At 41.1% G+C, this 24712-nt stretch overlaps 1 protein-coding gene across 1 annotated transcript in view; it reads right to left on the bottom strand.

Moving 5' to 3' along the window:
- ARFGEF3 (ARFGEF family member 3) overlaps nucleotides 1–24712 on the bottom strand; it is a 126807-nt gene that overhangs the window by 6972 nt on the left and 95123 nt on the right. Inside the window, exons 15-32 of the mRNA XM_067542303.1 lie at nucleotides 23203–23310; nucleotides 22573–22788; nucleotides 22225–22335; nucleotides 20594–20744; nucleotides 19301–19615; nucleotides 17929–18062; nucleotides 16744–16889; nucleotides 15082–15261; nucleotides 14243–14387; nucleotides 12803–12925; nucleotides 10516–10619; nucleotides 7928–8072; nucleotides 6732–6860; nucleotides 5343–5519; nucleotides 4763–4877; nucleotides 3846–3948; nucleotides 2883–3014; nucleotides 1730–1860 (exon numbers count right to left, since the gene is read on the bottom strand). Coding sequence (XP_067398404.1) covers nucleotides 1730–1860; nucleotides 2883–3014; nucleotides 3846–3948; nucleotides 4763–4877; nucleotides 5343–5519; nucleotides 6732–6860; nucleotides 7928–8072; nucleotides 10516–10619; nucleotides 12803–12925; nucleotides 14243–14387; nucleotides 15082–15261; nucleotides 16744–16889; nucleotides 17929–18062; nucleotides 19301–19615; nucleotides 20594–20744; nucleotides 22225–22335; nucleotides 22573–22788; nucleotides 23203–23310 — 2665 coding nt within the window. The remainder of the gene's footprint in view (nucleotides 1–1729; nucleotides 1861–2882; nucleotides 3015–3845; nucleotides 3949–4762; nucleotides 4878–5342; nucleotides 5520–6731; nucleotides 6861–7927; nucleotides 8073–10515; nucleotides 10620–12802; nucleotides 12926–14242; nucleotides 14388–15081; nucleotides 15262–16743; nucleotides 16890–17928; nucleotides 18063–19300; nucleotides 19616–20593; nucleotides 20745–22224; nucleotides 22336–22572; nucleotides 22789–23202; nucleotides 23311–24712) is intronic.

The raw sequence follows: 24712 nt of genomic DNA, 5'->3' as shown, positions 1-24712 counted from the left end.
TCAATCCTGTTTAAACATAACATTCTTATCTTTGGTTTGCGATTGCAAATTATGAAATGATATTGTAGGACAAGAAATGCTCCCTTACCCCAGCTTCCTGTGGGACAACGCAGCATTAATGAAGCAAAAATCAAATGGGAAAAGAGAAACCCCACTAGGTTAAAGCAAAGCTTCAGAATGGTTACAATTTTTAGCATGCAAGACTGGCAACAGATATATTGTAGAAAACAATAATAATAATGGCACAGTCAAGGGGTGAGTCTTATTCTGGTGAAAAGTATGCTAAATAGTGGAAACATACTTATCAATGAAAACAAAACCAACCAGGAATTTGTTGTTTAGACACTACACAGGCCTACTGGTGCTGAATGGTTCAGAGTACTTGTGTTCAGTACAGCGATCCTTTCAAAAGACCCGTTCCCTTGTAATTCCCCAGGGCAGTTGCATAAATGTCACTGTATACCCAAGAAGTGCTACAGTCTCCACTGGAACCTCTCTCTATGCACACTGAGTAGGTAAAGGGGTGTTGCATTATCTGTCCCATTCTTTCGGATGGAGCAGGTTGTCATTCCTCTCCGCCCCCCAGACAAGCAGAGGGATAAGGCCACGATCCCAACCCTCCATGACCCCTTTTCTGGAATCCTGTGCCTTAAGGGGAAGCAGGAGAAAGCAGTCCCTCCGCGCCCTAGAGTGTAGGTTGCCCAGGGGTTGCAGCTGTGGGAGACTTCTGCAAGGAAATAAGGCTTCTTGCATGGTAGTTATTCCTGCTCAGCCAAGGAAGGACCATCAAGATCTGCCTCTCACTGTGAACAAGACTACAGCTCAGAATAAGGAGGAGCAAAGGGAGACTTGCCACAATGCCTGCTTGAAGGCCATTTTATCACATATGTTTTATCCACAAATATTTAATTGTTGGCAATACATTTCCAACAATATAAATGCGGAGGCCCTGGATTCACAATTCTGACTCTGTCCCCCATTTGTGCTATGGGGGTTAATGTTACTTTGGTACTGCTGAACACCATCAACCTAAATGTTATGTGACAAGGTCAGAATGCCAAGTGTCAGGCAATCACATGCTAAAAGGTGTGTGGTGGGATGACTTAATACTTGAAAAGAGTTTTCTTTACAAAACAAAAAACACCGAACGGGGGGAAAAAATTCTTCAGCTCAGTATATTGAGCATGACCCTTGTAACTTTGGACAATTCTTTTGCCACCCTAGGGTTAGTTTACATTGCTCCACTAGATCGTCCTGCTATTTTGCCTAAACTTTCATTTTCATAACTTCCTCCCTATTTTCTCAAGCAGAAGCCTCTTGTATGACCATAAATAATAATTCTTTATGCACACCTTTCAGAGTTGTAAACTCTGCAGTTCCTTCAACTTAGCCATCTATCAGTTAAGTTAGATGTATTTAGCTCATTAAAAAACTGATTGTGCATCCCTGAGACAGGCAAGCACTCACACAAGTAACCTTATTTACTTGAATGGGACTGCTCATATAAGTAAGTGTGAGGGTTCCACAATCAGGCCCTCAATATTTCCTCACAAATTGGTCCCTCTTGTGTGCTGATAATGTTCGCTGTTCTTCCCTAAGTTCCATTCTATTAACACATATTTCATACTTTTAGCAAAACTGGAGAACAGACAGATTTGCTCTTCTGCTTTCACATCACGAGATGGCTAAAAACATAGCCATAGGAACGTCTTCTGGAATGGCTTCTCACCTTTTCTGGGTATGCCCATTGGGTTTCTTGTCAGGAGGCAGCTCAATGATAAGCACACAGGACTGAGCATGTTCAAATCCCTCCTTGTTGTTGGGGGTCTTTGGTGAGCACTGGGTGTCTAACATGAAAACCTAAAAAACCACAAATTATGCACCACACAAAGTTCAACACCTGCACCATTTGAACATGTAACACACATAGGAACAGGACAGCCCTTTTTCATGGTTAATGTGTTCCACTTGGGAGGGATATGCATTCTGAGGAGGATTATTTTCAAAGGCACCCAACTCCCATTGACTTCCAATGAGAAGTCAACCAAATCTCAACCCTTGGGGCTTGTCATGCTTTGTACTGTAACTGGATAGTTGTGCTAAAGCACAACTGAGCAAAATTCATCTCAGGAGATGCCACTGAAGAGACACTGTGTATGCACGAATGCAAGATAGGGGTTATGGGGTTGGGCTTCTCTGAACTTCATGTGTTAAAAAACTTACAAAATAAATGTTGCCAATGCCACCAGGCTCTGTCACCCACTGGTTTGCCTCTTCACTATTGCCCATCAGTCCCAGTTCTGCATCTTATAGGTGGAATGGGCATTCCAAGAAGCAGCAGGTGCAGTCAATTACACACACAGAAATTGAGAGAAGTGACCTGTTGATTCTTCTAATCCATCCCTTTCCCCCAGGAAGGATTGTTTCCAATAGTCTAGCTTCAAGGACTTGTCCAATTTACTTTTAACATGATCAAAGCAATGGAGATCCCACTATTACTTTTGGGAGAATGATTAATCCCCTGTCTAATAGGACAGGTTCCTGGATTTGCACAAAGGGCTGCTTGGGGACGTAGTTGATGCGGTGCTGCTTTAAGTGACAAGTAAAGGAAAAGGCAAGGTAAACTCCAGCAAGATGCTGTTTTATACAGAGTTTCACAAGCCTATTGGCCTCCACAGGGAAACAACAGATACTTGGAGGGGAACACTTCCCCTGGCCTCTAGTAACAAAAGGTAACTGAACAAAGATTCTTCCCAAGTACAATTATTTGCCCTTTCCAAAAGCTTTTGGAAAGAAAATTCCCAAGTTGCCTGTTGATTTACCTCCTTGTTTGTTTACAAGGAGGGAGGCCACTCTGGCTTCCTTTGGAATGAGATCAATACCTGTTGTGCCATGGCTCGGATTCTCCAGTACTCAGCTTCAGCACTAGGAGAGAGAGATGGGGCCGCCACCTTCACTTCACAGGCATCGCCACTAAAGCTTTCAGAACCACTGTGGAAATAGCCCAATAGGTTCTACAGAGAAACACAACATCAGTCTCTTACTGTGTGTAAGAGCAACCAAGTAGTTGTAGAGCAGTGTATCCTGATGAGCACATATGCATTACCAGATTCTGAGTGATCTGTCCCATAACTGTCCTAACAACTCCCCTGATACTTTATTTGAACAGATGCACTGTGATTCCCAATTAAGCAGCTTGGAGTGTGAAGGCTTACCAGGCTTGTTGGTTATAACCAAAACCAGAGTCAAAAGAGGCTGGACTAAATTCAGACCTGTGAATCCCACCCAACAGCACGTTGATTATTTTTCTAGGGGCTGTGTATTGAATTCCAGTCTGAACTAAGTTTGTAGCAAAGGCATCACGTAGGCAACCATTTGCTTTCCCATTTCTTTTGTAAATCGAGCTGAAGAACTGGATAAAAAGACACATCATGGAGACAAAGTCTGCTTTCACTTGTATTTGATCAACCTTGCTAACTTCACATGGACAGGGCAGCATGAGGAAGCCTGGTCACTTCCCTCCCTGATGTTTGGTGCAGCACTAGAGCACTGTCTTAGGCATCATGGCATCCTGCCACTGCCCAGGAGGTACATGTTCTTTGGAAAAAACAGAACACTTCAGTTTCCAGTGTTATTAATCCGAGACCTTTCACTAAAACTAAATTAACATAATAACTAAAAATAAAAATATATGATAAACGATATTATATTACTTTTCTGATGTCTTTTGATTTTCGAGTAAATAGTCTTTATTTTGGCTTGGGTGAAATTAGACACACAAATTTCTCTCTAGCAAACATCAGTGAATTGAGGCTCCTTAGTACTCATTGGGATGTTGATTTTACCTTCACTGGCTCAAGAGTAGCAGAAAACGCATCCTGTAATGCACAACATGCAAGCCTCCACATCTCTTCAGTAAAAACAGGCCCCGCTGTCACCAGGACATACCTGCAAGTAAAGACACAGGAAGCTATCATGTCTGTAAGCCCGCTGAAGTCTTCTGTGACTCATAACTGAAGAATGTAAAAAGTAGCCTACCAGGTAGGGCAAAATCTAGCTCAAAGACATTGAGCTAGCAAGATGTGTGCCAATCATCACCATTATCACTTTGCCTGGACATTTGTATTCCTTTCCTAGCGGCTATTTGAGTATCTTTTATCTATATAGATTGTAAGCTCTCCAGGGCAGGCACTGCATCTTCCTTTATTGTCTGTTTAGTGGTGTGCACGTACTGGGTTTGACTGCAATAATAATTTGCAGAATGTAATGGGGATGCTTACCTCAGGAGACCTGTAAATCCCACTCAACAGCCCTTTGATTTTTTTTTTTTTTAGAGGCTGTGTACTGACTGTTGTAGGTATTAGTGTAAAGCAGATATTTTCATGGGAGGAACATATATTTTTGTCTATATCATTTCCCAAAATTATGGACTTCAAATGATGTCAGAGCAATGGAGAGTCAATATAGGCGGGCCATGGGCATGCCCACATATTCCTACTTTCCCCTTGACTACAGGGAATTTGGTTTGATAACAAGCAAACAGAGTCTGGCTAACTGACAGAAATTTGATTTTAGTCCTTGGAAGCTTTTTCTAATTCTAGATTTTGCTTTTAAATAACAAAAGACCGGTTATAGATTTCTAAGGAGATACTGGCTAAAATGATCAATCTATATGTTTGGTCAAGACATCTCTATTCAGCAGTCTATGCATCACTCCCTCTTTTTAATATATTGATGGGGGACAGAGGCTCTTCTATATTACCTGATACAGGAGCAGCCAACTCTGGAGATTGGTTCTGTAGGCTCCGCCACACAGGCTACCAACAACTTGAAGAGATCTTTTAGCATTGTATTAATCATATTCTCATAGCCAATGTCTATGGGGAAAATAAAGTTGTTTTTAGCATTACCAGCTTTGCAATATCATTTAGACAAACAGCAGTCATTCTTCCTCTTGATATTCAGATGTTTTACAAACTTGATTCTCTTTAACATTAATGGCAGTTTTATAGGTGTTGAAACACAACAAATTAAGAGGAGAGCTGTTCTCTTTAGGTAAGTACATGGTAATATAAAATATTCCCACTGATGCGGGGCGAAGTACTGTTTTAGTTCCTATTTCTGCCAATTCCAGTCCATTGAGTGTAATACTTGATGACTTTATATTTTTGAAAGTTTAAACATAATCCTTTTTAAGGTAAAAATGACTTCCCCACTCTCCCTGATTTTGACTTGTCCTTGAGCAACCAAACCCAACCCATCTTCTAAACATCTGAAACAGTAAAACACAGCATCGTTAGTAATTGTATCATTAGATCTGATGTTGAAGGGACATTGCTTACCTGAATGTATGAAATTTTGAATGTGCTCCACTACTAGTTCACAGGAAAGGCCAATGGCATGCTTGAAATTAGCAGATGCCACATCCCAGTAAGAATGGTCTCCATGGCTACGATGGAGCCAGAGGGACATTGTGGGAAGTAGAAGTTGTACAACTGCATAAATACCAAATCCTGGGCCTGAAAGGAAAACATGGCCATGTTAAGAATTTCTGGCTGCAAATACCTACTCAAACACATACCCAAACTAAGAAATCTAGGATCATTTACCAGACTGAGATCATGGATTGAGTGATGTTAATGAAAACTACTTCCAAAATACCTGAAATACTTGCATTGTCTTAACTAAGAGCCAGTAACGTTTGCAGTGGTGCATACGCTTGGATTGTCTGTTGAAAGTGTATAAATTACCACCCATTAACTGAAGAGGTATGGGAAATCCAACTGTCTTCTTGGATTTGGTGTAGGTTTATTGTAAAATGTAAGAGATGACACAGCAACTCTTTTCAGGGGAGGAGTGATCAAGGGTATGGCAAGATAGTCAGCTGTCAAGAAAATAAGTACTGGGCATGACAGTACTTTATTTCCATGAGTATGACACACCACCACCATGTTTTTCATTCTTCATCAAGCCAATTACTTGTGTGTTCTTGATAAATGTTTTATGTTTAAAGGCATCTGTTTCTATATTAACGTGTCTTATGCACAGTTATGTTTCTGACTATAGAAATGCAAACTGAGCAGTGCAGTTTTATGCTGGATGAGCTTTCAAGGAAGCTTTCATAAAGAGTGTCTAATAGCATATAGAGAGCAATCTAAAACTTCAAGGAACAGGAGAAGTTTTTCAAGCAGATAAAACAGAGCAAGGTAAGAGCTTTCAGAGACACTTTGTCCATGGAGAGGTTGTTAGGTAGGTAGGATGTCGGTGGGTGGTGGGAGAGTGGTGATAAAGTACATATTCTGGGTAAAATAGCAGATGTGCAGAGAATGTACCAATACATAGTGATGTCATATCACTTCTCACATTGGTCTTAAAGGAAATGGAGAAAAGAATACTTGCATATCATGATGTGTCAAGAACAAAGAGAATCGTGTGCATTAGACAACAGTACCAATAAAAAGTCAACACATGCCAACAGCTACCCCACAATGACTACAGTTTATCCCCCGCCCACTAGAGGTCCCATGCAAAGACCATCAACTTTTCACGAAGTTCCCTGGGGAGCCTGGCAATATGATCTTTAACTAAGCAGAGAAGTTACTGATGAATAGCACCAGGATAATATCTCCTGTCTAGAGGAGCTAAGCCAACTATCGTCACAGTCCTTGCTCACTTAACAAGGATTTTTCTGTGTTTCAGTAGCAGGTGTTCTATAAAGTCATTGAAATTACCAGGAGTTTTGGCAACATCTCTCAGGAGCTCAAAGAGTAAATCCAAGGTAGGTGGCTGGTGCTGGCGGGGACAGTTGGATATGGCAGTAGTTAATTCTTCCAGCAGAATGATCCAGACATTGATAAGGCCTAGAAGCATGGACACATAATGAGAAGCTGAGAGCAAGGTGTGGGAATATGGACTAGAAGCTATTTATAATGCATTTACTGGTTTGATTATGGGGTGAGGTTGGTTTCAGAATGCAGAGGAGTTGAAGGAAAAATCTACTGTGAGCTAGATAGTGGGTTCCTAGTCTTTACCCCTTACCCTTCCCAATACTGTTTTGGTGTGGTGGTGATGAGGCATTGCCCATTTGAACCTCTGCTCTCCTCTTCACTCCCTTCTCTCATTTATAGAGCATCTATCCCTCTCCCAACTTACTCTCTTTTCTCCTTTCATACTTTTGCCTTCCTTACTCTGTCCCTCCTGCTCTTCTTTCCCTTTATTTTGACCCTTTCTCCTCCTGTATTCCCTCCCGCAGTAAAAACAAATGACCTCTTTAGGGGCACCATATACCCCCTTCCTCCGACCTACTGTATTTGCAAGACCTGTTCAAAGTGGTCTGTATCCAGTGGGGGCATGGCCTCTAATTGCCATTCTGCTCCCTGCCATGCCTCCTTCATGTGCACAGCAGGTCAGTCATGGGAAGGAGCCAAATAGAGGAACTGGGGCAGTTTGGACAGACTCTCAGTCTCACCCATCTCAAAAGGCCCTTTTGAACCCCTTCACTGCTGCCTGGCTCCTGAACGTATCCCTATGGCAGCTTTCAAAAGAACACCCATTTTTAGTGGATGGAATGGCCAAGATTACTAGGTTGTCATTGTTACTATCTGATCCTCTCACCTCACGGAGCATGGTTCTCTTATGCATGCAGTGCATCACTGAATACAAATGTGGAGAAGTCACTTAAGTATGCATGGCAGGATATTGCTCAGTGGGATACGTGCTTTCTTCACTGAGAGAGGAACCACCACAGAGTTTAACTTGCAACACACGTGCATATGTAAACAATACAGACACAGGGCGACACCCTATTTCTGGAAACTTTTTTCTGAACATTTGCAGCAGTCGGCCAAATTCACAATTATACGTGGAGCTGATTAACTCTTGTGTGTAGCCACAATTATGCAACAGCCATTATTTTAAATTCACCTACCAGTGTCATCCTCAAAGTCAGAAAGGACACATTCAACACCATCCTCGCTGCTGGCTGATTGCTCCTGCACTCTTCGGGGCAAGTTAGCCTGCCGGCCACTGAGGAAAATTGGCTTCAAGGGCATTTTGTAGATTTTGGCTAGCAACTAAACAAGAAAAAGCATAACACAGGAAAGGGCTGTCATGTCACACACAGGAAAAAAGTAGTAGAGTGTACAGTGATATTTGGGATGGATAGTGGCATGATATGATCCATCTAGTGGCAGTGTAGTATAGGGCACTGAGCACAGGAGTAGGAGTCAAGAGCTCCTCCCTCTATTGCTAATTTGTTCTGTGACAAATTATTTAAATAACTTGTGTCTCAGTTCCCCAAGCTGTGAAAAGCAAATAACACTGATCCTGCGTGAGTGTTCTGAGGATTAGTTGTACATAGAGTACTTTGAAGATGTAAAGCACTGAATGAATACTAAATATTATAATTATCTACAAGCCATCCACCCATCTGCAGAATATGTTGGAGATGGTTTTTTTTCTTTCTGATCACTAGCCCAGTAAAGGTTGATTCCTCCTGAAACAATATGTACTGATTTGCCAGTTGCAATGAACATGATCTTTACAGCATTTCATCACCAGTCACTAGATATTCTGAAAGCTAGGATTCTACACTTTCTGGTGCCATTAAGCATTGGTATCTAAGAAACTTTAGAAGTTTTGAGTGGGTGGCTGCTAACCATATGGACTGAATGGATTAAAATTCAATGTGGTATTCAAAATGGTCTTGCAAATTGGTGCCCATGATCTAAAGCTAAATATACAATAACAGTGTAGTGGGCCAGTAACATTTTCACTCCCTGCATTTGTATTCTGCAATACCAATCCCTATCAACTAAATAGTGTTTCTCAAATTGTGAAGCAGCCTCCATGGTCCAATTCTCCAACATCTTCATCAGACAGCGATATCCAACAGACAGCTAGGTATTTTAAAACCAAACCAACCATAATTTAAGGGCCTAATTTTGCCATTCATACTCACATTGAATGGGTACTTTGCAAGCAGTCCCTCTGATTTCAATGGGGCTATTTACATAGGGAGGTACTGCTTTGAGCATGTCAGAACTGGGGCCTAAATTTCAAGTTGTGGACAGAGAGGAGTCCTGTACTTTGCTTCTTAGGCATTTTTTAATATAAGTATTTGCAATGTACCTATTGTATTTTTTACTCTTCTGTTAAAAAAAATTAATTAAAATGTATATTGGGGAAGAGAGACAGATAGGGTGGTTCCTTTTCTCTGTGTTTGTGGCAATGGGGAGGGATAATGTGATGTATAGCAGATTTTGCCATTCACCAAATGCTTAATACTATCACACAGAATATTAACAATGGTAACTAATTATGATTTGCTGTGACTGCTGCTTATCTTGCTGGCCAGCATGGTCTCATTATTTTCATGTGACCATTCCCCTCTTGCAGTCTGTCTGTTGCATCTACTTGTTGTCTCTCATCTTATATTTGGATTGTAACTGCTTTGGGGCAAGGACACTCTCTCCATTATGTATTTGTACAGCACCTAGCACAAAGGGGTCCCAGTCCATGGCTGGGTACATGACATCTACTGTGGTACAAACAAATAAAAATATCAAAGTGCAGACAAAAAAATGTCCAAGCAGCCCTTAACAGAAATCTATACTTTGAGCACTGGACTTATACAAAATATGTATAACTTTGGTAGATGCTAAAAATCATGGCCTTAATAAAGACACTGGATTTATGGCTTACTACAGTCTGTAACCCACTGACCCTCCTTTTTGTCCTATGACAACAGGAGTGTTAATGGGCCACTTCACCTTAAATGGTCCCTTTTTAATATGTGCTAACTACTTATGCTAAACTATCTGTTTGACCTTGTGTTTAACTGTGACAGTACCTATCGTAGACCTGAAGAAGAGCTCTGTGTTGCTCAAAAGCTCGTTTCTCTTGCCAACAGAAGTTGGTCCAATGGAAGTATTACTTCACCTACCTTGTCTCTCTAATATTCTCGGACCCACACAGCTACAATACTACATACAAAACATGCTGGCATTCTGTCTGTTTAGAATTCTGCCCTTGCCTTTAGATATATTATTATGGTATACCCAGGCTGCTGACATATTTCAGCAGATGGAGTCCATCACACGTCTATAGATGTGAGGATTGTCACTATTACTTTCTTTCTGAAATCCCTCCACTCCCCAAAGTCCAAGTGTTGTTGGAGTAAGACTGGATTCACCTCTGAACCTGCTATTACCATATTTTGCTCATTCTGAGAGCTGACAATCCATTTCCCCATCTTTCCTCAGGACTGAGTCTACCATCTCCTTAGCTTTCCAACCTTTAGCTGGCCAAGAGCATAAGAAGCTCCATCAAAGAACCTGACCCTTGGCCTCTTCTTTGGCAACGCAGGATGTTAATACTATGCTTGCCGCAACGATTGTATACGTAAAATATTCTATTATTGTTCATGCAAACATTTCCAATGATTGCTGTGAGTCAAGAAACCTGGAATTGGTTTTCTAGTTCAGGTTGGTACCGCTCTGTGATCATTTAGCATACCTGAGAACACCTTCTGAGGTAATCAAGAGCTGGAAGGCACAAGTCTGTAGACATGGATCCCGATCCTGGCACACAATTACCAATCTCCTTACAATCCACTTCTCCTGGGAGTGGAAGGGCAGGGTGAAGGAAAAGGAAAAATAAAGAAATGTAAGCACAGCATTTAAAGTGATTCAACACACATTTCTCATTCAATCTGACTATTATGTGCTATTGACTACAGATTCCATAAATTCAGCCGTTAGACCTCAGTAAAAAGAATTTGGGGAGACTTCTCCCATCCAACAACATAATAAGGGCGGTCACACTTTATATTAAGAATACTTTTACAACTACTTTGTAATAAAGTGTTAATAATGGATAAATGCTTTAATTAATTTTATTAGACTGTTATAGATCCTATAGGTTGCTTATAACCAGAGTTTATATTCATCTATAACATCAACTGATATGCTTATAACCATCTATAACACATACTACACTTATCATATCATCTATTGCTCATTCATGAACTATTTATAAATGTACTTTTCATATAAAGTGTGATCCACAATGTTTAAGAGGGATGTGACAAATCTTTGATTCAGGTAGATACAAACTCAAATCTGGTATAACTCCACTGAAGTCATTGGAAAAGTGCCAGGGATAAATTTGGCCCACTATATCTAACTAAGTTAGCAGCTGCTCTGGAGATAGATTTGTCAATGGGATAACGGGAGCATGTGTAATTGGAGACATTTTTTTTTTTGTTCAAGGAATTTCACACAATTTTATTTCGACTTATTAGTGCCTATTGCAACCTGTAGGTGCTTTCCAACAGTTAAAACAAATTAAGCGATCTATGTATATTTCATAGTTAAAAATATGGTTCCTCATAAGCACTGTACTGTAGATGTGTGAGATCAAAGGCCTTCTCCAAAGCCCATTGAAGTCAATAGGGAGACATCTGCTGATTTCACTAAGCTTTGGAACAAACCCCTAATGCATAAATGTCCTTTCTTTTATTACTGAGTATCACCAAAATCATAGTAACAGTTGTTGATGGTCTATATTTTCAGATAACTAAAGCAACACTTGTATGTAAATATTACATGAGACATTTGTTAAAATTCAAAATTAGATACAAAATAGGAATTCCATTTCTCCATTACAATTTTACAAACAAGAAATATCCATTTCTTTTCCCTTTGATAAATCCATCTCACCAAATAGAAAACATCTTTTTTAAATCATCAAAAGAAAAATCGATTTCTGAAGACATCCAGGTTCAGCATTTATCAGCTTCTTCTGCTGCTCTTGGCATAAAATGTTAATTTTCTCCATAAAGTAGCAAATAATTGAAGTTCCGCTCCCTTCCCCCTCCTCAAGGGTTTGATCCTGTGCCCACTGAAGTCAGTGGTAAAGCTCCCATTGACTTCAATGGGTTAGATCAGGCACAAAGTTGCTGGATTATTTATGAATTAAAGGTAGAGTTAAATAAAAGAAGAAAGTAGGGCCCAGCCCAGCATCCATTGCCATTTTGCTATTTACATTAGTAGGAGGAGAATCAATTCCATAATGTCTTAGAATTTCTGACAATTGTTTTTAATGATCAAAGCAAGCAGGAAAATGTGAATAAGAGGGCAGAACAACCCATCAGAATTTGTCTTTGTTCTGAAATTTCTCAAAGCACTATAATTATAGTACAGGGTCATCCTGACATGACATACCCTATCTTCTCTCCCATTTACTCTACCTTCACTATCAGAAAGGAAAAGTTAATCTTGCTGACAGATTGTTATTACCTACGATACTCATGTTCTTACTGAAGATTCCAGCAGATTGTTGGCAGTTTGTGTGCCAAATGCAGCTGCTAGGAACCGGGAAAAAGAAATGTGGCTTTGATCACTGAATGTAAAACTACCCTTACAAAAAAATGCTAGAGTTTTCTCTGTGCTAGTCCAAAATAACTCAGTATTACAATACTATTACTGTAGAATTCTGTAGTATTTGTATATGGGTATGGTAGGTCACAGTGAAAATGAGAAAAATTTAATAATTAGATGGCTGAATCTTTGTTGCTGTGACATACCTTAAAACCCAAGAGCATCAAAAGTGTTTTTGAATAATCTTTTTATGTTGGCGTCTTTTATACAGTACCCCTGCTTACCATCTGCTAAACCTCTCTCCAGGCATATTCTGTACCTCATAATAAACAAAAGTCACCTCTTCCAAAATAAAAAATCCCCCACCCCCACCACAGAAAGGTGGTTGTGCTTAATGAAATAAAAGGAAAAATCATATTTACCTAGTCCTTTGACAAACTTCATAAGGCACATAATGTAGCTAGTGGCGGCATTGGCAAAGACCTGGATGTTGTCTGTGTTGAGAAACGCTTCAAAAACATCAAAAACTGGAGCCTGGCATTTCCCTGTGAGAACAGTAAGATGTGAAGGCAGTTAATTTTTTTTTATAAGGTTGGGATTCCTTGTGTTTTCTTATGACACTAGTTTAGCTGAGTCTACCGTACCTCTCCTGTGATAGCTGGGCAACTTTCTGACAGGCAAATGTAGTGACTGCCTTAGAGACTGCATCTACTTTCCTTTTCTCCTTGCTCTCAAGGGACTAGAAGCCTCAGAGTGCTCACGTAACCCACTGTTGAGCGTTTTCCAGGCTCCCCTGGTGGTGTTAGTCATAGTTTCCCAGACTCCCAGGTCAGAAGGCACCATTGTGGTCATCTAGTCTGACCTGTATAACACCAGCCACAGAACTTCCCCAAAATAATTCCTAGAGTTGATCTGCCCCAACTACAGAGACTTGTCTCTTTAGCTCAGGCTGTAGCACTTCATTCTTTTAGCTCTGGTTTAGGTTTCTAGTTTAGTTCTTGGTGTGCTGGCCAACATGGCAGCTGTCACATTCACAATCTTGCTTCTTTCTATTTGACAGAAGCAAAACTGGTCTGGTTTCCTGAGTTGATAATAAGCCTTTAAAAACCTGTCTATTGTGCACTGGGTAACAGATCATAAGGGATCTGAAAAACTAGATTCTAGCCGGTCCATACTACTTGCCTATACCTGACTTTGAAATGTTTTAAAATACCTGTTAAGTTGATCAAAAGCCAGAATAATGGACAATTCTCCACAGAAGCTCCATAAAAGTGACATGCTCTGTTCAGGAGAGATCTGGGATTGACATACCAAGACTGTTACAGATTAGGCTTTAGGGGTTAGGTTTATGTGAGATGAAGCTTACCCACCATCTGCCCAGCACTACTAGTACTAACAGTTCTCTTCTTACAGAAGCAGCTGTTTCACACCTTGGGCAAAATGTAAGCTGCCTGGCCTGGCTGCATAGACAAGAGATGGTCATAAGGAGCATCTTTCTTTCCTCCAATAGGACACCTGCAGAGGAACGTGACGGAGCTAATGTTTCAATAGGGCAGGGCCAGACAGCTGAATGGCTTTGTTAGTGTCCTCTCTTTCTCACCTCTATGTGTCTGCTAGTGTCTGGCAGGAATCAGAGGATGAAGTGTTCAGAGATTGACATTTGTTTTCTCCTTTACTAAAAATATTATTGATACTGCAATACTCTACAGTCAGGACCCAACACACTACTGAGTTTGCAGTGAGACTACTGAGTTTGCGGTGTTTTGGACCCTGATTGTTTTATTTACTTATTTATTATGTCCCAGAGAGAATGGGATGAAGAAAGAAAGACATACCAAACAAGCAATACAGAAAACTCTTACCCATAGAATACTCTCCAACAAGGTACTCCTTAACCTCTGACTTGCTACTACTGTGCACGGTTTCCAGTGCACTGAACAAGGGCCTCCACCCAGACTGGATCTGAATGGAACACACCTCCACCAGCTCTCCTATAGATGTGATCACCTGTTGCAGGCAAAGCAGGGAAAACTTAAAAAAAAAATCCACACAGAAGAACACGTGGAAGGAGTGACTAACAGAAATTGCCCTACCACCAGCTACAGAATTAACAGGAAACTGTAGATTTTTCTGTAAGTTATTTCAGAAAAGGTTACTTTTCGTTACATTCTATAGGACTGGGGATGGATTGCTGTTGAATAACTGCTTTCCTGCTAGGAAGAAAGAGAACAGCTAAACCACCAGGCATACGTTCCAAAATCTTAGCGCTTCTTGGCTGCAATTGCGTGTGACCCCTCTTAGACGATGTGGCTCTAATGCAGTGTATTCGAGACGGAATCCCTTACTTAGTACAAGAAGTAATTTGAACCTGAGGCGAGTCCTGACAAAGGAACACAGCAAAATACAGTACTGCTCAACAATACACTGCACTGTAGAAAAGCCACTGTACTGAACTGCACTGCTGTGACAATGGTCTTTCACAGGGAGGAGTTCATTACAAAAATAATTGTGCGCTGTCAACCACCGTTTGTGTTGGTGCTATAGATAGGGAGAAAGGACCATTCTGACTCCCTGAATAGAGATATCACCCCCATAAAAGGAAAGTAGGCCAATACTCTAGCCACTAGGTGCACACCAAAGGACCCCTCCCCCACACTGTATGATACACAAGCAACAGACACCATCATCAGGATTGACTTGCCTGGTCCTGGACATCCTCATCACACAGCTCCAGCTGCATGATGCGCTCAAAGGGGCGGAAGAGCGCCTCATTGAAGTGAAAATGAGGGGGCTCCTTCCAGTCTGTCAGCACCTCGGTGAGGATGTCATGGATGAAGGAGACAGCCTTCTGAGAAACGTGTCTCTCCTTATGACAGGCTGCCTGCAGGGAGAGAAGGGATGAAGGAAGAAATACCAGAATTTCAGCCATGCAAAAAATAGATTTTCAATTAGACTGTTTTGGGGGTGGCAGAGGGTAGCAAACTTGATGGTGCCAAGCTCCAAAAATAGCTCCAGGGTCCTGCTTGAATGAAACAGGGTGACTGTCCAATGGAAAACAAGTGTCTGGGTATCCAAGATGCTTAGTATTCAGGAGACGCACAAAGTTTTATTGACAGTTCAGAGAAAGAACTAAGCTCAAAAATTAAAAAAATGGGTCTACAATCTTCTATGCTTTTTCAGATTACTGTCGATTTGAATGGATATCGTGAGGTATTCAATTTCTCTTCATTCTCATTGTATAAATATGTTTTCTTAAAAGGCCATTTATGGATTATAAGTACTGTACTTAGTATGTTCTTAGACTCAAGAATAAAAGCCCCTTGGGAAAAGGACCTATTATCTGTTTGGCACTGGCTACCTATGGCACAATAAAAATGACTAGCAATAAATATATTAAAAAAGAAATGGAATGCTGTCAACAGTACCTGGCTCATATTGCAAAAGCTATTTCAAAATTAGGGCTGGAGTGAATCTGGACAGAAAATTATTCCACACTGGGGGGACTACCCAGGCATCTCTAAGACAGTCTCTCCACTACATCCAGCCTCTTCCTTCTTATGCTTTCACCTATGCTGAAGTTCACCAAAAGATAACTATACTGACCTAACATTTTAAAAGTGACAAGAGATTTTGGAAGCCTCACTCTTTGGATGCCCAAATGGAAACATTTTAAAGGGGCCTGGATTTCAGAAGGTGGGTGGCTCATCCAAAATCATTAGTCATTTTGAAAATGTTGACCACTTGTATAGTCAAAACATACCACTATTTGAAAATGGACACTTCAACAGGCCTTAACACCTGACTTCAAATATTTTCTTTCTTGTAGATCTTAAACTCCTGAGAAATGTGCTTCTTTTGCACCTTAAAAACCCAAACACATGATGACCTGTGCTTATTAACAACATAAACAAAGCTCAGGTGCACATACTTATTCATGTGAATGACATACACCCAAGAAACCCAGCTCTATTAGACAGAACAGTTTTTCTTCATTTTAGGCACCGGAATATAGAAATTGCCATGTTGAAATAGACCAATGGTCTGTCTCTGGAATCAAGTTTCCGAATGTAGCAATTACCAGATGCTTGAGAGGTGAGTGTGAAAGTGCCCACAATATACATATCTCTAGCTGTGCAATACTGTACCATTGGAAAAGGAAGGTATTTCTTCCTGATTCTAGCTAATGAAGAAGATTAATAACCGTTAAGATGTTATTCCATCTAATATAACTGCAGATATTCTGATTTAGTCATTTAAAGGTTCAAACTTTTTCTTAATATCTATAAGTAAGGTACGCTTATAATATCTTGTAGCTGTGAGTTCCACAGGTGGTTCTCTCTCTCTCTCTCTCTCTCTCTCTCACCTCTACTAGGTGAGGTGCCACCAGGCTCCAGCAGCGCATGAGGTGAAGCAGCGGGCGGGATTTACTCCGTACAATCCTGAGCATGGCATCCCCAAGACGAAACAAATGGAGTGCGCTTCTCCTGTCCTGGGTAGACTTTACTTCACCTATAAGAAAAATAAGGTGCATTAAGTAAATAAATGTGAAAATATGTTATGGCCAGAGGGGTAAACAACAGAAATTAGGCATCTATAGCATTTCATCTCTGGAGGTCTGTGTTGGAATCTGGTCACAAATTATTTGAGTTTAAGTACATACACATCGAGACCAGTCCAGAAAGAAATTCAGCATAGCAAGAAGTTTATGCTTGCAAAAAGGAACAGACTGAGAAACGGACCTATGCTGCAGGAACAATTTACACAGCTATACAGTTTAGGTATGTCTTTTCTTGTGGATTTTTTCAAATGCATTTTTAAAGTGTAAACAGTTGGGGAAAGTATAAAATAATGCAATAATAATAATAAATAATAATGTTCAGTACTTGTGAATATGCAGTCTAGGTGGGCAAGTGATTTATGATTCATCATGAGTACAAGGAGTTGGCTTTAGAAGCTTTGATAACATCTACAAGGAAGAGTATTAACTGCAGTTTCTTTATTTGCTTGGTAGTGGAGAGTTGTAAATGGTCTTTATTGAGTTGAAGAACACAAGACAAAGAGAACTTAAAAACATATTCTTAATTCCCCAACACTCTGAAAACCATCCTAATACTAAGAATTTCACCTCCTCCTGCTCTCAATACATTGGGAAATTCACATCACTGACTGGCTCTAAAGGATGCCCCAGCTTTTTTTAGATGTTACTAATTTGGGATCTTAAAAGATATTTAAGATGTATTATTTATTATTATTTATTAATGTTTATATTATAGTAGCACCCAGATGTCCAAGTCAGGATTAGTGCCTTTTTGTGTTAGGTGCTGTATCACAGTGGTTGAAAGCTTTCTTGGTCAGGGACTGTATCTATTTTTTTAAATGCTTTGCAATTCCCCTCAAAGGGATCTTACACTGAACTCTGTATTTTACCGTTGCCTTTGAGCTACCTGGATGCATTGTAGCAAAATAAACACAAAGTAAATCATGTAGGAAATGAAGAAAATGTACAAGAAATACCTGACTCCTTAAGAGAGGCCTTTAGTAGATTTACCTGGCATTGCTAAGGAGTAATCAACCGTATCCGTGACTGAGTGAAAGAGCTGGGACTGAGAAGCTTTTTTGAGCTGGTATAAGAAGCCACTCAGTGCCATCAGGTTTAGCTTGTCAGCAGCATCTTCAAATAGCCTGTAAACAACAGTGCAGAGAATGTAACTTGAAAATGAGCCATGGAGGTTAAAGTTTGAATGTGTGTTAAAGAACCTTACCTACATGCAACTGCTGCCTGCCAGTGTTAGCAGTGGGTTAGTTTACTGAGAGTTTATTAGTTTATACAGTATTACTGAATCCACTTTGATCCACCAGCTTTATTATTTGGGGGGCGGGGGGAGGGGAAGAAGAGCAGGGGTTCCAGCACTAACCAGAACCCTAACTGCACTACAGACCTTTCTGAATCCCACCTCACTACATCCAGCGGTTTAACGCCACAAACTGCCCAGTAGCTAATAATTCAAAATATAACATGGGTCAGATCTTAAGATGATGTGAATTGACATAGCTCCATTCACTTCAGAGTTACACCAATTTGCACCATCTGAGGATCAAGCCCCATATATGCAATATAAGTGAATTAATCTTACTATGCAAAATTTAGGTCTAAATTTTCAGACACGGGTGTCTAAAGTTTGACACCTAAGCAAGCGGTGTGATTTTCAGCAAGACTGCACATCCAAAGCTCCCACTGAGCTTTTGCATTTTCTGATTTGGTATTTTAGAGTTTAAAACTGTAACCTGAACTTTACAGAAATGTAAGTTTTGGTATTTAATTTCTCTATTTGTCTGGTTTATACAAAAGGAGATCACAACAATAATCTTGACTGATATCACAGTGAAATTTCATAACTGCCTAGTCGAAAACTGACACAGCCAGTCTCTCATTCAAATCGACAGAAAATCTCTCATTCACTTGAATGGTACAGGATCAGGCCCCTCGTGAGGTCCACAGTGAAATTATATTGTAAAAAATCACTGCTATATAACTAAGAGTGCTATTAAGTACTTGTATTATTCTGTAGTCCTGGGCACAGTATTGCAATTCCGAATGTAATAAGAAATGATGTAGTGTAAGAAATACACTGCTCAAACATCAACTATTTTTTGCTAATAATTTACAAATAAGTTCCTCTTGTGGGTGGAGACCAAACATGGAAAATTTCAGCAAAACGGAGATTTTTTTTTTTTTTTGCATGTTACAAGTATGAAAATAGGATGTTCTAATAGAAATCTCAGCCCCACCTCAACTATAGCATAGGCTGCTAAGCAAATGGCATAAATATTTGCAAGGTCCAGAACTTGCAGCCTGTTCCCCTTACTCTATAGAAATGTTTGGGAACCCAAAAACAGGTTTCAGACACTACCATCCATACCTGTCAGCCTGGGTGGAGAGGGTGAGGACAGCCTTGGCGGCATTGCTTCCACTCAGCAGACCGCCTCCACGAAAGTCAAAAGCTCTGCCCTTGCTACTCTCCTTGATGAGGTCCTGGATGGAGACAGGCTGGATGACGGGATTGTTGCTCAGGGTGGTCTCCTGCTCAGGGGTCAGTTCCCGGGGAGAGTCTGCAGACTGATAATCCACCTGCCGCCCTCTTGTGGCCTGCTGCGATTGGGTTATAGTGAGAGGGGGCTGAGATGCGCCATCACTGAAATGAGTGTGTTCCAGAGAGCTGATGTATTCACACACCCTGAGAACAAATGGGACAAGAGGGATTGTGAATTTCCAGAGTCATTCACTGCAGAACTGTTTGGTTCTGCACTGCACTTGCTCCTCAAAGGCAACCTGGAAACATCTGTAAAATAATCAAGCTGAATGTATTTGTTTTATAGTCTCTAATAGTGCCTGTGACTGCAGCTAGTTTAATCATTTAGAAAACACAGTTATGTAGGCCAATCACAATAAAAGATGGTAATAAAAGTTAAAAGAATCCTACTACCAGAAACTGACAATGTAGACCACTGGCTGGTGGTCACATCTGCTTTGGAGCCAATCTGGCCTTTGAAACCAGCCTATCTGGTGCCAGTTAAGTAAAGGTTCGCTATCATGTCGTGTGGCCTGGCATTTTTTTAATTCAGATTTTGTCTCTGAAAGGGATATTGCACTTATTTACAGTCTGAGGGGGAGACTTCCAGAAGTACCTGTTGGGATTTGTCTTCCTGAATGCCTTGACTTTCAGTGACCTTAGAAATGAAGGACAGCCTGGTGGTTAGGGCACTCGTCAGAGACCTGGGTTCAGGTCCTTGCTCTGACATAGGCTTCCTTTGTGTCCTTACACAGTGGGTGTTAGATGCCTCAATACCCATTGAGGATCTAGGCCATAGCCCCTCTGTGCCTCAGTTCTCCATCTATACAAGGGGAATAATAGCACTGCCCTGGTTCACGGCAATGTTTTGAGGATCAATACATTAAGGTCTGGGGAGCACTAAAATACTACACTAATCTATGTAAGATTATCTTTTATGGCTTTTTAAAAATCTCCTCCTCACTTTCTTTTCAACCACTGAATTGCACTCAGCCTCATTAGTTTACTGTGTTTCTGTGGGCGTCACTGGAGCACCTCCAAGAATGAATGCATGCACATTTGTTTCTCTCTCTTGCTCTAGGTAGTAGGAGCTGGATTCTGTTAAAATGTATTTTCTGACCTAAAGCCACTTGGTTCCTGTACCTGAACACATGAGGCCAACAGTCTTGATTGTGGCTTCCCATTTCCAGTCCCACATTGAGGATGGCATCCATGCACAGAACATGAGCAGGGTGCAGGCAGACGCCCTGCACTTTCCCCATCTGTTCCAGCTTCTGCTCCACTTTCTGTTTCACTGTCCCGTTAACAATAAAAGAACATTGTTTAAGAAAATCCATCATTTAAGAAACAAACAAGCATTTGTTCTTACAGATGGTGAGGATGGAGAGGACTACAATATGAAAGATCTGTATTAGGATGCCGTTTTAGGCAAAACATAAAAGAAAACACCTTTTTCTTATGTACATGCCCCACTTTAAAAAAAATTCCTTTTTTAATTTTGTGTGTTCCAGAATGTACTTCTCATGGAAGGTGCTAGACTGACTCCATTACAGATTCACATCTTATTATCCACATTGCAGCATTGCAACACATGGTGCAAGCTTTCCTCTAGAGCTGGTTAGAATCATTTTTGACCATGTATTTTCACTGAGGCAGAAATGCTTTGTGGAGATATATTAGATTTGACAAGTTGCATGACAGGAAGGTCGCTGAGGTCTGAAGTGGACTCCCCAGTCACTTGATAATAGAGAGAGACCCAAATCGAAAACCTGATCATTTTGATCAGAAGACAGACTTTTTAACACCATTCCGTTTAACTAAAACATTCAAAAGGTTTCTGTTTGTACCAAGGTGGAACAAACACAAATTCTGAAATCTTGAAAGTTGTCACAAAACGGAATTGATATCCTCCAGCCAGCTCTACTTCCCTCATATGCCTGCCCAATATGCCTCACGTGTCATTTCCAGGGCTCTCTTCTAGGGGTCAGAGGGTTTTCACTCTCAAATCTATTCAGTCTTTGGCCTCTGCTGAGACATCAAAGAAGACTGACAATTAGGGCCAGCTGTGATGGTCATTTTTGTGTCATGAACTTCTATCCAGTGGGAATTGGACTGAGGTCACTAAATTCATTTAACTTAGGCCACCAAGTAAACATCTGAAGTTAACAACTTTGAATCACTAATGAACTGCATTGGCCTTGAAGCAGTAATCTAGAAGTGACAGACTCTTTATCCCATTACTACATTTTTCCAGCTTTACTAAGCTTAACTTAATACACTTTAGAAGTAGGCAATTTTAAGCATTTGAGAATATGTGATAGTAAAGGATGTATATGTAAATAAGCAAGCTGAGTGGAAGTCATGAGAATAAGTAAGACTGAGCACATTTTGGTGTCCTACTGAACTCATGGTAATGTCAGATACATAAGATGTAAGCTACATCATGTATAAGTTACTTATACTCAGGTGCCGCTAAGCTTTAAAAGATGAAACTTCAAAACACAGTTTGATTTTAATGGTGTTCAACTGAATCAGTAGAAGATTTATTTAGGATAAAATAGAATGTGAAGTAATAACAAGATCCTGGTACAATAAAGTCTGTGCAGGGATAATGGTTCCCTGTGTAGGTGTACTTCTCATATATTTGCATGGCAATGTAATGTGGCAGTGAAATTCCCCCATCCCTACCTTTCCCATCTATAACAAAATACCTTACAATGTCATTTCTATAGGGAACATCAGATAATAAGGACTACTTGACCAATAGTAGCTACCTTGAGTTATAGCATCACTGGGCTCTTGGGCTTCTCTTTCCTCCTTCTCTTCTTGAACACAGGAGGCAGCAGCCATTTGGGCAAGGGCAGATGCACAATTAGCAGCAACTCCTACAAAGAGGCAGAACAGTTATTGTCTAATCAGCATTTTCATTTATCTCCTTCACTGGATTTATGGAGTTTGACCATCAGAGAGCATCAAGAACAGGGATACTGACTTCTATACCAGCTTTACTGTGCTTCCCAGTTTGATTCCCTCTTCCCCAAATTCCCCCCTTAAGAAAATTTACTATGCACTTGTTCATCCAATTACATGAATCCATCTAGGAATTCAGTCCATACTGATACCTAGAGCACAGCTTAACCGGGCTGCCTTCCTCAGTCCATCCAGGCTCATGCAAATGGAATCTTTCTCCTTTTGGTTCTGCTCTTTGACTCCTTCAGCTCCCAGGATGAATGCTAAGCCTTTGGAGCTTCCTGCCATGCGACCAGTCAAAGGTGTGGATAAGGTATCAATCAAATTCTTCCAGCAACCGATTAGAAGGTATCGGGCAAAAGCAACACCTGGAGCAAGAAATGCATCAATCATTTTCCTGGAAAGTGAAATTGCTGCTGCTTTGTCATTAGGAGGAAATAGGACCCATTCCTCCTCTACTTGCTGGACCATCTGATCCTTTTACTAGTGCATTGGCTTTGTTGACTTAGGTCACTTCATATTCAAAATGTTTGATCCTTTTTGTTCTCAAATGTGTTTTACCTTTTATGAAAACACAAACTATTTAAAACTTGCTGCAGCACCAGCTGTGATTACAATACTTAAGTCAATTGGTTAAATTAATCCATGGTATAACTTCACTGTGCTCAGTTCCCCATTTGTCTGAAGCCCTTGCACACTTGAATAAATTCCATGGGGTTCTGCTATATATTATAAGCCTACTGATGGTAGACACATACACATACACAATACAGACTCACTACCTGCCACAACAGAATCATCGGTCTTCCGGTTCTGGGTGAGAGGAGATTGCGTTGATGCAGATGCCATCAGCTGCCCACCTATGGCACTGCTCCCCAAGCCATCAATGTCTGCCAGACCATAAAAACACACATGGGGTAAGATCAGTTCATACTGAGCCATTGCACTAAAAGAATTCCAGAATTTCTGATGGTATATTCTTGAGCACAGGTTCTTAAACTTTTTTTTGCTGGGACCTCCTTTGAAAATATTTCAGGCTATTACAACCCCCCCCCCCCCCCCAAAAGTGATGACCCCTCCCAAGCCATGCACCCTTACTGGCATGTGTGGGAGCTAACAGCTTGCGATCACCCCCTCATAATAACCTCACGACCCCCAGTTTGAGAACCCTTGCTCTTGAGGATCCGACTTTCAGTGAAATGTCTCTGGCAGTGTAAAAGGGCCTTAACGAGGGCACCAAAGGGCCTTCTGGTAAATAAGAATTATGTTCCTGAGTATTCTGTTCAGTGCAATTTTAAGTTATTAAAAAAAAAAAAGACATCCATCAGTTTCCTTGGTCCATAATCCAGTAGCCCTCACTGTTCGGAAACTTTCTCCTGGTGTTAATCACAGTTCAGGGCTAGCCAAACCTTTGACTCCACTAACTCCTCTAAGCAGGTCCTTGGGATACAGCCCCCTGTTTACCAACTGTGCCAGCTCAGCGGCCCCTTTGTATTTGGGTCCTGCAAGCCTTCCCGTCAGGACCAGTGACCCAAAACAGTCTTTTCAAAACCAAGTATTGTTTAATCTTAATAGTCGGAACAGAGCATAACCAGAGAAAAGGGTTTTTAACACAATGAAAGATGTGCACGCATATCTGTCTTACCTATCAGCTTAGGTAGGCCTAGCAACTTATCCCAGACATTCCAAACTTTGGGGCCTGGGGTTCAGTCTGCTCCCCAGAAATCTCTGCTTTCAAGGGATGCCTTTTTATCTACCCCAAAGTTTTCTGCTCCATCCCATCCCTCGTCCATTACTACTAGCTGGGCTACTGAACTCATTACTGTCAGATGTAAAATATTAGAATGAATAACATCTGCATTGTCCTTTATGTACCAGTAAATGGGGCTACCTGAAATTATTGTTCCTTAATACAAGTAACCCCATGTTGTATGAGCCCCTTGTAATCATATAGCACAACGGTTCCCAACTTGGGGTGTGGGAGGGCACCAAAGATCCCAGGGGGTCCGTGAGGCTTCAGTAATATTGAGGTCATTTAGCTCCCTGAGCTCCATGCCAGGTGCAGCAGCCTCGAGCCCCGTGCCAGCCAGAGCAAAGCAACAGCCCCACCGAGGGAGCAGCAGCCCTGAGCTCCATTCTGGCTGGAGCGGGCTCTCCCCACCCCCAGCCTTGCACCAGCCAGGCGCCTGGTCAGAACGGAGCAGCCCCACGCCCTTGGGGGCCTGAAACAGCCCTGGCCAACCCCGCAGGGCCTGACGCCATTACTCTCAGTCCATGAGGGACGAGACGAGG

The sequence above is a fragment of the Emydura macquarii genome, unplaced genomic scaffold (assembly GCF_026122565.2).
Source record: "Emydura macquarii macquarii isolate MOO-44397 ecotype Brisbane River unplaced genomic scaffold, CSIRO-AGI_Emac_v2 contig_705, whole genome shotgun sequence".
In the NCBI taxonomy this organism is placed as follows: Eukaryota; Metazoa; Chordata; order Testudines; family Chelidae; genus Emydura; species Emydura macquarii.
Note: the sequence above shows the minus strand (reverse complement) of the source record. Positions and strands in the feature narration are given on the sequence as shown.